This window comes from Tinamus guttatus, unplaced genomic scaffold (genome assembly GCF_059628265.1).
Source record: "Tinamus guttatus ecotype Peru unplaced genomic scaffold, ASM5962826v1 Tinamus_guttatus_pri_ptg000287l, whole genome shotgun sequence".
Lineage (NCBI taxonomy): Eukaryota > Metazoa > Chordata > Aves > Tinamiformes > Tinamidae > Tinamus > Tinamus guttatus.
In genome coordinates this window covers 5,327,163-5,340,913 of record NW_028288821.1, presented here as the reverse complement: position 1 = coordinate 5,340,913, position 13,751 = coordinate 5,327,163, and the positions used below count along the sequence as shown (strand labels likewise).

General features: G+C 45.9%; 1 protein-coding gene across 1 annotated transcript in view; it reads right to left on the bottom strand.

Moving 5' to 3' along the window:
• The window catches only part of TRPC5 (transient receptor potential cation channel subfamily C member 5), a 50,474-nt gene extending 40,383 nt beyond the window's left edge, over positions 1 to 10,091 (bottom strand). Inside the window, exon 1 of the mRNA XM_010227423.2 lies at positions 9,697 to 10,091. Coding sequence (XP_010225725.2) covers positions 9,697 to 10,074 — 378 coding nt within the window. The 5' untranslated portion in view covers positions 10,075 to 10,091. The remainder of the gene's footprint in view (positions 1 to 9,696) is intronic.
• Positions 10,092 to 13,751: the final 3,660 nt, after the last annotated feature.

Sequence of the window (13,751 nt, the reverse complement as noted above, 5' to 3'; positions counted from 1 at the left end):
AAAAGAAAGGCTGAAAATGAGCTATGCTCCTTATAGGATAAGAAATGGAGGATAAGCTCACATAAAAGCACTGTTCAGAATAGCTGAGCTCTCCTCTGAACTTTTTTTTTTTATTCATCATTGGGAAAATCAAAGTTTTCTAGCAAATAATGCATGCCTAGGAAGCCACTGCAGATAGGAAGAGCAGGACTCTGCTTCTGCTAATAACGAGGACAGTGTAAGGGAGCCAAACTGTTGTGCCAAAGGGCTGGTGCTGGAGACCTGATGGCCACACTCTGGCTCTTCTGGGGGCTTCACTTCAGACTTCCTCAAGTCTGGTGTAAGGGTAGCCCTGGAGCACATCCAGGGGGTCCGGGCTAGTGTCACCAAAAGGAATCCAGTTCAAGAGCTCCGAGACTGCGCCGCAGTGAGAACCAAAGCACTTGGTAATTGGAGAGGAGAGGGAGATTCACTTCACAAGCACATTCCTGATCCAAACGAAAACGCTACCATGCCACTTCTTTTGCCTTTTATGCACTGGGGAAGCTAAATTAATACCCAGGTTTAACCATCTCTTTAATTACAAGCTTCTTAGCTCAGAGGCTGTCTAACCACACATCTTGTCTAGCACGGAGAACGCTGAGTAACTAACAATACTTTCCCTGTTCCACATTTGGTTGTCCATCTCCATTCCAAAAACTAGCACCTCATTTGGACCAATAGAAATAATAAATATTGCCTTTATGTTTAACTGTGTTATTTTCAGCTAGTGTGACTTTTTGACTCAACTATGTATCAGAAAAAGATTTTCTAACTGCCAAAACAATGTTGTACTCAACAAGTAAAACCGTGCAACTTCACAGAAGACTCCACATGCAATACTGACAGGAGGGAAGGCCGAGTAATTTACTGAAAAAGGATTTCCTACTTCTAATTCATTTTGCTGTATGTAGCCCTACGGGGGAGGTGCAGAAGCCATCCACAAGAATGGTAAAAGGCACGGCCAGGTTTTGTCACTCTAAAGAGAGGACTCTGCAGTCTATCAATTTAGCGTGAGGCTCGGTGGTCAGTAGGTACTTCAACAGGGACTGTGATTTTGTTCAGAGACTCAGTCCCGTGGCAATTCTACATGCAGCTCTATAAATAGAGGATGAGAGATGGAGTCGGTGTTGCTAGACTGCAGATCAGCCACGTTTACCCCAGAATGGTCTTGAAAAAATATATATTGTGACTTGAACGGGCAGCTGGATCCTGCTCCCTGCCTAAGCCCTGCAACCAATTTTTTTCACTGACAGAGCCCATTAGGAGTTTGCTTCCAGATGTGGAACACTGGAAAAATAGTACATGTTTATACAATTCTTAATAATAATTTTAGGTGCTACAGTGCTGCTGATTTCCATAACTGAATATCTTCATCAGACATGCCCTGGGAGACATCTTGTATCACTGAGAGTGACGATATCAATAGTAACGATTTTTCACTGAAGAGCAATTAATTGATGAAATGATGGTATTTGGTTAATGAAATGTAATGAACAATGCAAACCGATTGGTACAAAAAGTAATGTTTTGTAATGGCCTTTTCGTTGGTTCTGAAAAGCCTCTAACTGGCATAAAGTAAACTCGGCTGTAGACGTAGTTTTGGGCAAGCTCTCCTGTTAGCATTGAAGCAATTCTGGTGGCTTCACCAGTTGAGGTATCCCAGAGCACCCCAGCTGAGGAAAAAGCTCCTTCTGGTCTCAAATCTGCTCAGTGACTTACAAACCTGCGGAGCCGAAGTCTCTGCACCTCAGCCTGACACTTCCAAACTGAGAACTTAAACTGATACATCTGCAGAACCCTGCAGCAAACCAACTGGTACATCTGCAGCACCCTGTAGCAAACCATATGCCAGTATTAGGTAACTGGAGAATACATTTTAACACTAAAATACTTATCTCTGAATAAAACATGGCATGATACAATGCATTATTACTGAAATAATGCAAAAAAAATAAGATGATTCACGGCCCTTACATAACCATGCTTTTTTTTTTCTCTGAAACCAATAAGCAAAAGCCAAACAGATATTAATCCAGATATATCTGCTCTAGATACTTTAGTTTTAATTTAGCTGCTTATCCATGTGTTTAAAAATGGAGGCAGGCCCAAGGGATTGGTTATGTGGAGCTAAACTGAAACCTAGTGCATTTGACAGCAGCAGAAGAAACGTATCGGAGCTTGTTGTGTTCAGCCATGTGTTTAGGAAATGCAGCACGGCCAGCAAGATTGTCACAAGATGTCACCCTTTATGGCTTACACTACCTAACAACTTCTTTTTGTAGGGGATTAAAAAAGAGGAATTGAGAAGAATTTTGCAAAGACGTGTTCAAACAGCCCGTGATGACTCCTTGCAGACAGAGCCACTCTCCCTCTCCGAAGCCGGAGGAGGAAATATGGTGAGGCTGGTGCTGGTTACGCAGAACAAGAGTGCGGACAGTGCGGAGATTCTTCTCCGGATCCCAGAAGGATGCAGTTAGAGAGCTGGGCAGTGTGTGTCTGAGACAGCTTCTGCTTCGCCCTGAAATCCTGTCTCTTGCTGTAGCCCAGAAGGGTTAAATCCAGTGGGAAGAAGTGCTCCCGTCCTTGGTTGAATCCAGCAGGAAAGGGGCTCCTGTCCCCACGGGGCTCTTGGCCTCCTTTAGAGGACAAGCCCAGTGCTGTCCATGAGCAATTGCACCCTCTCCTGGTTATGACTTCTCATTTGGACAAGGACGGTTGGGAAGGTTATTGCACTCACAGTTTGCATAATGTCCTCTACAACCAACTATCCAGTGAATCCTGGTTTTATCCCATGTTTACATAGCTTGGGCTTAGTCCAACTGAGACACTTCTGTTTGTTAGAGCAAAAATGAGGCATGACTGAAACAAGAACCTGGCTCTTGAAACACATGCGGGTTTCCCAGTTACCTGGTGGATCCAGCTGCTTCCTGAGATCCCCTCACACCACCTCAGGCATATTCAATTTTCTTTCTCTCTTTTTTTTTTTTTTTTAATTCCCTGAATACACCAAAACTTTTGGGAACTCCACTGTACCTTATATGTTTTCTTCATTTGAGCTTTTCCCTGATCCTCAAAGTGCTGGGATAGAGACAATCCACAGCTGGCTGGAAATTTGCAGCCATTGTCAGGCGTTGTCTGGAAAGCTGTCTTTATAATGGCTTTTTTTCATGCATTTTCCTAGGATTTATTCTTTAATAAAGCATTTTCCCAGGATTTATTTATAAGAGTTGCCTGCCCAGCTTTTTAATTACTTCATTATATCTGACCTGTGTATTTTCTATTCTGACTTAGTGCTTACGAGGACAAGATGTGCTAATACGGCCTAATAATCATGCTATCTATAGCCTTTTTTGTCATCATCCTTGTACGTAAAACATCCCTATTTCCTGTAATTCATTAGTGTGTGCAGATGAGAGATGTGTCATTAAGTTTAGGTGAGGTAAGATGTTGCTAACAGGGCTTGGAAAGGGAGGGCTTTGAGCATGATGCTGGAGGGTTCTGATCCTATTTGATCACATTTAAAAACCATAGAAAAAAAATCAGACTTGTTCGGGGTAGGAGGGCAGCACAGAGTGAGTGATGGCATCTGGTGCCAGCCCAGCGCGGCCTCATGTCTTCTTTTATTACCTTTGTTTTTTCTGATGCTGAAGAGTTTGAAACATCTTGCTAATGGCAGCCCGCTCGTGCTGCGGAGACGGGGTCTAGCTCATCTATCTGCACAAAGAGGATTTAAGAGCAGCAAACGAGGCCTCTTGTCACCTCCATGAATTAAGCAGCAGAGCGCGTGCAACCCCGCGCCTCTCGCGGGCTTGAGCGGTTTCCAACACGCTCTCCCAAGGCGCTGGCAGAGCACAGACCTGGCTGTACCTGGCTCCCTCCCCATAGCCATGCAGACAGCAGAGAGAATTTCCTTGCTCATACACTCGATGCCTTTTGAATTTTTCCCACTCTTGCCACCAAAAGGTTCTGTCCATCACGCACTGAACACAGCGATCAGCACGCTGCGAGGATGCCACTCTACATTCAAAGTTTCTGAAGTCATATGGACCAGAAGCAAAAAAAGATAAATTATGTGATGTTAGGAGACCCCTCTGACATGTTCCTGAGCTCCTGCCTCCACCTCCCATCTCCTTCTCATAGACTTAAGGTCATTTGGGGAGGAAGGCTGTGGGGAGGGAGGAAAGAGACTGCTAGCTAAATGTAATCATCAGCTGAAGTGGTCTTTGATTTCTCTGTTGTTTAGTTTAATTAGATGGAATTCATTCTGAAGGCAGCCGCCAGTGTCAGAGGCACGTTAACCAGAGCTGTGAATTATTACTGCATCAATAAAAATAATGAAAAGCTTGGATGCTGGCAGAGCCATCAGGCTTTGGAGCAGTAACTGCTAGTTTTCTGTTTTCAGACGCAATCTTTCTTCCTTATTGTGCCTTTCAGATGTCTTCCTACCGAGAGCAGTTTTTCTCTGCTGCTTCTATTCGTCAGCACCTGCGCTGGCTCTGAATGTCCCTAGCTGGGTCCAGGCCTCCCCTTTTGCTTTGGACCTCTCATATGGGCCTGGAAAGGGCCCTAGTGAGCAACGCCAGTGGGCAGCGAGTCCTCCCAAAGAGCCCGTTACCTGTCACGGTGCGTGAGGACTCAGGAAGACATCGAGAAGCGGTCAGGCCTATGCACTTCCTTGTGGAGATGCCCAGCTTTGAGCAGCCCAACACCTGCAGCCTCCTAGAATTAGCTGAGCTGCTTTTTAAACTTATGGAAGATGACAAATATGGTTTGGATGCAGTGACTAAGACCACAGAAATGCTACATGGACCCCCTAACACTGGGGCTTGCTTTGATCCCTGCGCCTTCACGTCCCTGCCTCTGCAACGCTCCTCGCTTGTTGACAGAGGTCTTGTCCAGGAACAGACAGTGCTTTTAAGCAGAATATCCATTACCACAGTGCACATGAGTACCTTGTTTGTCCAGCCTGTATTTCAACATCCTCTTTGCTACAAGGTTCAGCAGTTTTAGCTTAAGCCTCCCCAGGTCCCTCCTCCATCTCTCTCTTTAAGTATTATCGAGGAAACAGATACCTCTCACCGAGGGAGAAGGGCTAACACTTCTCACAGCCCAACCCCAGGAAGAAGATGGGTCCTTTGCTCTTATCTCAGCGCTCCTCTGTTCAATTTGCCTGCAGGTGACACAGATCCATAGCAAGTGCTTCTGGCAGGGCATTGGGAATGCCAGCAGCTCCTGCACCTCTTCTCTGGGTGACTGTAGAATTTAACTTTTATGGCAGGAGCTACCTGACACCTGCTTCCTTAAAAAGCTTTAAAAAAGCTCTATGAAAGCCTGCTGGTGTGTGACACTGCTAGCAATGACCCTGCAGGTCCAACAGCTATCTGCAGGTTTGCAGAAGTCAAGGAGAGTTGGAGAAAGAGCCAAACTTTGCACTGGACTCTGCATACAGGACAAAGAAATCCCATGTGAGTAGGGAAATTTAACGAAACAGCCTGAATCAAAGAAGCTATTGGATTTGAGCGAGAATGAAACGGTTTAATGCACCGTATAATTTCTGATTACAAAAAATTGTCTCAAGGCCACTGATCTATGATGTTTATACAGATTAAGGCAGATTTTCACTCATCAGCTCATCTGAAAAAGGATTTTTGAGTTCAAACGTTAGGTTAGCAAATACTATAAAGTTAAGCAACCTTCCTCCAGCAGGTGCCTAAGGATTAGCAACTACCTAAAATTCAAAACTTGCCTTTATTTTTTCCTAGGCTCCTCTTCACAACCATATTCTTCTAGGGCTTATTTCTATGAAGCTCCTTCTTTTGAAAGACATATGGACTGGTATCTGCTGAGATCTCATTGACTCATAAGACCTTTGGACAGTCAAAATAAATTCAATCACAGTTATAAATACTAAGATCCCTTTTCTTTTTATTCTCGTTATTGAGGACTTGCATTTGTGGCCCCATCTGTGAACCAGATTAATTCGGAGCCATCTGCAGTGAGCAAATTGCTAATTCTGGCAGCTACCAGAGGGACGCTAGTATCATCCTTATGTAAACATTTCATGTCAACTCTGACTGCGAACAAAACAGCCACCCACAAAGGTGCATAAGGCTGGTCTGTGAAAAGGTAGTCGCTCAGATGAGTGATCAGAGCATCTTAAAGAAGGGAGGCAGCTCCAGCACCGGGCGTGCGCGGTGCGCTGGAAACGCCGCCGCCGTAATGAGGCGAAACAGGACGGGAGATGAGTGCCACGGAGAGCGGTGCCCTGCGCGCTGTGACGCTGCCCGGCGCAAGAGCTGGACTGCTCTGCACAAAGGCGGTTACAGAAAGTCCTCTGGATGCTTTAGACCTCACCTGGAGTCAAAGGGAAGAGCCCTGCTGATGCCAGGGGGATGCAGCCTTTTTGGAAAAACAGCTATTACTAATGCTGACATAAAAATGCAGATTCAAATAGAGTGGAAAATGTGCATTTTCAGATGCCTATTTCCTCTTTGATGGTGCAAGTAGGTGCAGACTCCAGCCTGACGGAAAACGCACTCCACTGTAGTGAAGTTTGTATGGCAAAAAACTGTACCTGATATCACTTCCAAAGAAACCAAAAAGCAAGCAACAATTTCAAAGATTAAATAGTGGAGGGGAAGAGGTTTTACTAGGGAAGAGAATTTGTTCAGTAGGCTTGAAATCTACATTCCCTTGCTCCTAGCTGTAGTACTGAATCCACAAACAAAAGAATCACTTCCCTGATAAACACAGTCCCCCAGGGCCTCAGCTAGGCCCCGGCTTTGAGGGGTACCTACAGAGTGACCCAAAGACACTTGTTTTCCCAGACAACTCCACCAAAGCTCTGTGACCACCTACACCCTGTGGAGAGGGGATGCCACACTGACCTTCGTGTGCTGCTCATTGCTGCTTCTAACCTTGCCCCACTCTTAATGATAGTTACTCACTGCACATACCACAGCATGGATCCCCTGGAGGGCCTGAGCGTGGATTCCCATGGCAAGCAGCGTGCAGTCCTCAAAAGCAAGTGCTACCTACCAAGGCACCGGTTGAGGCTCCTCTTTGCACCCCTGCACATCACTGCCAGTGCCTTGCCCTGCACCGCGTGGGCCCGTGCTTTGCTATTCCTTGCCCTTCCTTATTTTGGGGGTATTTTCTGCTAACCAGGGTACAGTCAGGTTACAGCCACGCTGCAAGCTGGGCCATTTCCAGCCAGGCTTGTGCTCACGCACGCGGCTGTGCAAAGGAGCAGGGACACGTGCCCATGAAGTGGCTTGTGCTGAACGATGCCGCTCTCTGCTTTCGGGGATGCGGATGCAAAGACAGCCTAAACGGAGCTGAAGGGAAGCGGCGCAAACGGAGCGGCGCTCGGCGCCAACAGCTGGACACCTGGGGATGGTGTAAAGCCTGCAAGCATTTCACAGACTGTTCTGCACCTTACATAGAAATGCTACATCTCTGTCTTACAGATTTCTCATCCAGGCAGAAACTGTTTCATGAGGTATGAGTTTTGGTTACTGCTCAAGCACCAAAGCAGCATTTCTTGTATGTTTTAGGGCATAAGAGTTACTCTGATGAGGACAAAGTTGTGCTAATCTGGTTTTCTGGGTGCTTTCTGTGAAAGCAACTGGGTGTGGGATTCTCGAAGGATTCCCCAAGAAAGGGCCCAGCAGAAAAATCCCTGGATGTGCATTGGGACCACTCTGGCATTACCATCAGGAATTTGCATTCAGAAACCCTCCTGCATCAACTTTATGATCTGACAAGCTATGTTGAGTGTCCCACCTTTGCTTAGCTAGGCACTTCATTTAATGTAATAACACCGAACATGAAATAAATATTAATCACTATCACCACACAAGCTGCAGAAGGGAGAGTCCAGTCCTCTGTGGGCAAATCCTTCCATGAGGAACAGGGAGCCTGAGCCAGGGAAATCAGCAATCCCAGCTTGGATGTAGGATCTTGCATCCAGCCAGCACCACTCTGAAACCTGCTGATGAAATCTGGTCCTGAACAAAGCTTGTAAATAAAGCTGGGCTGGCACTGCTGCTCTCCCCACCACACACATGTTCCCCTCCAAGTTATAAACTTTGCGGCAGGTATAAACATAGCTCCGGAAAGACAGCGATGCGCTGGCATACAGATCAGGGAAAATGAAACAGCCCTCCTGTGAAATATAGCACCAAGCTAGAGATGTTGGAGCTGAGCTCCAGCTCAAAAATAAATCTGCCTTATTTAATAGACTTCTGGCTCTGCCCGCTTAAGCCAGCCAGGCTGGGAGTTAAGAGTAGGCACCGGGTTTGGAATCCAGGTGATTTTAGAGAAATCCACAGCAAAAGCCATCACTTGCTTTTCATGACAGTTCAGACAACACTTGTCATTAGTCGGCGATACTCATGCTACTTAGGAACGCTTGCAGTAAAGTGATCTTCTACCCTTTCTGTCATTTTGGAGTAGGACAATTAAACTTTCCGCAAGACCAAGACAAAAAGAGTTCATTCTCCATGAGTGACCTGTACTTTGCTACTTGTATTTTGCCACACTAACATTTCAGTTTTTAGCTCTGGCAGTAGAGATTCTCCACGTCTTGAATGAGTAAGTCAGGATAAGCACATTTCTATGGCACTCACAATGCTGCCACTTCTAAGTGCAGAGCTGAAAACTCTTGAAGGTTGTCAGGGTTGATCTGGAGTGTTTCCTCACTGTCTGACTATAAGACATACTACTGAAAAACCACATAGTAAGGGCTTACATGCTGAAAGAGTTTTCTCCTGTGGTATTGTAGTGTGAGTAATGTGTCCAAATAGACTTCAAAACAGGGCTTTAGAAACAAAGATCATCTAAGTTTTGGAAGTTGCCTTCTAAGCGGTGAACATACAGTGGTGAGTAATGTGGTCAGATGCATTATCCATCCCAGCTCCTGGCGTGTTACTTGCAAATAAAAAGAGAAGTCAAGGTGTGTGTGACATGTGACACTCAAAAAGACAGGATTTGGACTCTGATTTTGCACAAAGATCCTCACGTAACCTACTGACTGCCTTGTAGCTAAGGAGCTGTCATACCCATCACAGGAGCTGTCCAGTGCTCAGATATATATATATATATCACTTTTAGCTCATGCTGTAACATCATGTTCTCCTGCTCTGCATCTCTGGAGCTCTCCAGAGATGGAGACTAAGATGATATGTCTGTACTATGGCTAAGGACTGAAACTTAGCAGATTGCTTGTTTGCTTACAGTTATTTATAAGCTTGTGCATTTTCAGGATTTACTTTTGAAAAGCAATCCACTTATTAATATCAGTAAAACAGCACAGCAATAGTTCATAGTTATAGATGGCACTGTAATTCCAGACAGTCCCAAATTCCTTTATAAAGCATGCATCTGTAAATCCATCCATAAATCAGTAAGGCCACAGATACTGTGAGACTGAAAAGAACACTGAGTGAAATGGAAAATGCCCAAAGTACTTAAGTCAGGTAGGACATGTTTGCCCAGACTGGGAAGTTATCATCCAAACAGTCTGCCCACAATTACTCTGGGCAGTTAAGGGAAGGTAACTACAATAAGGACTTTGTCTGAAGATTCTGCATCTCCCCTGTGCAGTAACTTCTTTGCAACGCAGGACTTTTCTTAGGTAAATGACTTAAAATTGAAGTGGAACACGTGACTAACCTGTTTTTCACCGCTTGGCTTCCTGTAATTCAGCAGCAGCTCCACAGCCCCCACCACCTCTTTCCGTATTGCATATAGCAGAGCATCTCCCACGTACACGCTGTGGTTCAAGAGTAACTCCATGATCTCCAGGTTCTCGTTCTCTATGGCTATTAAAAGGGCGCTGCGACCAAGAGGATCCATGCAGTTAATGTTGATGTTGTAGTAGATCTCGGCCTCTTGCAAGGCATGCTTCACGCTGGCATAGTCCCCCTTCTCCACAGCGCTGAGGTAGGCCTTCTCCTCCACCGAGAGCTCTGCCTCCGCTCGCACGATCTGCAGCGGGATCCGGTCTCGGTACGGCGAGTAGTTCACCTTTTTGTAGTATAGCTGGGCCATTGTTCATAGTGACCGGGCAACCTGGCGGGCAAGAAGAAGACACGTCAGTGACAAAATGGACAAGCCACCCCTACCAGCTCCTCCTGGTGAACAAGAAGTAAAAGCTTCTGATTCCTCTTTAAGGTGTTGCACTCCCAACGCAACAGTAACACTCCTTGAGCAACCCTGCATTAAAAGGCAACCTGGAAAAATAAGTGGTGCCACTAGTGTGCACAGAATGACACTGGCTATGCTCTTAAATGTGGTGTAAACACTAGGCAAATGATTTCTTTCATCTGCTGAGCAGCGCAGTCTTGTTTACGGCTAATCTATCCACGTGTGCCAATAGGAGGATTTCTCACCTCTGCCTTTTCTCACTCTGAATGTTTTTTTGTCCACCCCCTCCTGCTTTGTAACTGCTGAGCCAGATCCTCAGCACCCCTGAACTGTTACTGGTGGCAGCTGATGAAGTACACCCTTCTGTTTACAGTAATAAGGTTTGTTTTCAATATTTTTCAATCTCTTCTTTGCTCCTGTTTCTTAAAATAGGTTTTCATTTTTCTCTAATGTTTATTCTTTGACTAGGTCACAGTTTTATTTTAAAGCTTGTGTGTTTCTAACATATTTTTCTCACTTTTCTCATCTATAAATAAGACCCAAAGACAGCCTAATGCAGAAGGGCCCCACTCGCACTTTCTGGCAGCCCTGGCTTTGCTTACAGTCTAGAGGAAAAAAATCTGCCCTGCATCAAGCGTAGCCACCTGAAAGCATCACTGCCTTCTCCGCTGGCCCAAAGAGCCACAGGAGTCATTGGAAACATGGCTGGAAAGGTGCTTGCTCCTCAGGATGGAGGAACCTGTGCTTATCTAGCTCTGTTTGCCATCCAGGAACCCACCACAGCAGCAGCTACCAGTGCCTGCATCACTTATTCCATCTCTTTGCCCAAAGCCCAAGGGTTCCTGCAGCAGCCTCGCCAGAGCTGTACCCCGTCTTTGCTCTCCATCCCGGGGAAGGAGAGGGTTTGGATGACGGGCTAGCCGTGGTTTGGGAGCTTCCACGGTTCAGAGGCTGAACCGGAGCGAGGTGCGCTGAGCCCTCCGGTTGCCATCGGGTGCTGGGGCCGACCTGCCTCTTGGCAGCAGCTCCAGGAACGTCCCCGTGCGGCGGCCGTGGGAGATCCGAGTCCCACCCTGCTGACACTGCAAAGCAGTGGGTAGTTGTAGCACACAGCAAAGCTGCAGCTGCAAATTTCCTGGGGCGCTGAAGATCCTCAGCGATGAATTTGGCATGTCGAAAAATGTGCTCTCTTCATCTCCTGGCTTCCCGCAAGCACAAGAAAAGTTTTGTTTGTTACATTTGAGGAATTTCAGCTCTTTGCTCATGAGTTCCAATCTGAGGACACAAAGGCGTTAGATGCAAAATGTCCTATAACCTATGTACAAAACTTCATAAATATATTGGCATAGTTTCTTGACTTTTCAGCCAGTAGCTTATGGGGGTTTTGTTTAATGTATCAGCTGTGGGATCTGTGTGCTGCAGGAAGGTGATTTATTTGGGCAAATCGATGTGCTAGGATGACTGCTAGCATGGAAAGCAGCTAAGCCATTTCCCAGTTTGGTCATTTAATGCCCTTCTTAAAGAAATGTTATGCCAGTAAAGCTTTTAAAACTAAAGAACAATCTTGAGTGACTTAGGAACTTGAAGACTCTTAATAAACGATGTGTGTAATGGACTGCTCTGACTTTCCAAAGGACTAAGGATCGCAACTCATCTTTGAAATTTCAATTTTGAAAAAGCTGTCCCTGCAGGGGCCAGGCAACTCCAGCACAGCACAGACAGAGGCAGGACAACGTGGGCCAGAATGACCTCTGGGAACGTGAGGAGAAGCCCAAAGGACACGGGAAACCTCATCTGCCCGGGACCCTTGGGCTCGTGGCAGCAGGGAGCCCCAACGGGCACACGGATATTCCTGAGGGCAGAGGAAAAGCAGCCATGGGCTGCAGGTCTCTGGGGAGCAGCTGCTGGCTCCAGAAAAACCTGCAGGACTCTGGTGAGAAATGCAGCTGCTGAAGTGGAGCTGGGTATTTTTCACTGCTCTTCAGTTTAATTGAATGTTTTGTAGGTGGTGAGTAACAGTTGCCATGAGTTATAACAAATGTCACCTTATGAAACATCATGCCAGAATTGGATCCCTTCCCATTCCAACAGTTATGAAGGAAAAAAGCTACAGATATCTTAACTCCTCAATGCGATGCCATCTCTCAGTACAACCACAGTGCAAAAAAAAAAAAAAAACCTTAATGCGTCAAGCATACATGGAAAGAGCCCATGTAAACCCAACAGGAAAGAGCCATCAGATGGATGATTTGCCCTGAATTCTTCTGCTACTATCATATGCGTAGCCTAACCAAGACAAACTGTCAACAGGGTTTGGAAATTATAGCATACAGTGTCAAAACTAATACATTTCTGCCTGGCCTACATGGAGGATTTCAGCAAGACATTAGCTGTTGAGAAGCCTCTCAGCCTGAGATCCAGCGTGATTGAAGACAGACCTCTCACACCTGATGTCTTTCGCTTCCAAAGCCTGAGAAGAGAACATCAGTTGAGCATGTGCATTTGCTCAGACATGGAGCAAGTGATCCCAGATATCCCTGCTCCCTCGCAATCATTTCCCAAGCTGCCAGTCTCCTGGAAGCAGCATATCTTGCTAAAAGTAACAGCCAAAGTGAGCAAGTCCTGGGCCTCTTGCTATTCAAGTGTGTTACTGCCCCCCTCTTAAAATTTAAGAAAAACAAACAGTATTGATGAGGTCTAGATAAGAAAAGAGGTAAGTGATTTTGACGGAACTAAAGAGAACCAACAATGAGATACCATCAAAAGGGAACAAAAATAAAAACACAGTCACATCAAAATGTTGGACTCGGCACCTAGATCTTGAAAACACGCATTTTCCATATGACTTCTTACAAATGAGCACCTGACCCCCTGATGAGCACAAGGTCAAATCCCAGATCGTGGTTGAAGACCATGGCCCGGGATTGGCCCTTCCCACCTGCAGCCTTGGTGGGAGCAGCCACCTCGCACCGTGCGTCGCAGCCGGGAGGAAACGGGCACCCGCCAAGGCGGGATCGGAGCGGCTGCTCCTTCCCTCCCGCTGGAGACTCGCGCTCACACATGTTGGCAAAACTCTGCGTGTGGCTTTAAATGGCACCTCATCTCTCTCGGATGCGAGACGGATTGATATGCTGGAAAGTCTGCCCGGATTTCCTAGCTATAGCAGCTAGTCCAATGAAAGAGATGATCTTTCGCAATGTATCTTACTTCACTGCTTCTCTCCAGCCTTCCAAGGCAATTCTTCCTTTTTAGTGTTTCAGGGAGGATATGTTCCTCATTTTGAGCTTCTAACCTGGACCCTCAGAGCTCGTGAAACCATGGACCATATCTGCTAAGATGGTCCAGCTCTTTCATCATGCTCAGGGGCTGTGCACTCAGTAATATTGATCTTTTCAAAAAGGTTACAAACTCAAGTTATGAAATAGTCCAGAAGGGCCACTTAGGTAAATAACATTACATTTAGTTAATGGACCAACTGAATTTGTGATTGGATCCTTCCTTTAAGTGCCCTGGATCTTATTTACTAACAAAGCCCAAATGAGCTCATATCTCCTGCAGTCTGAGGAGGTAAAACTTACTTT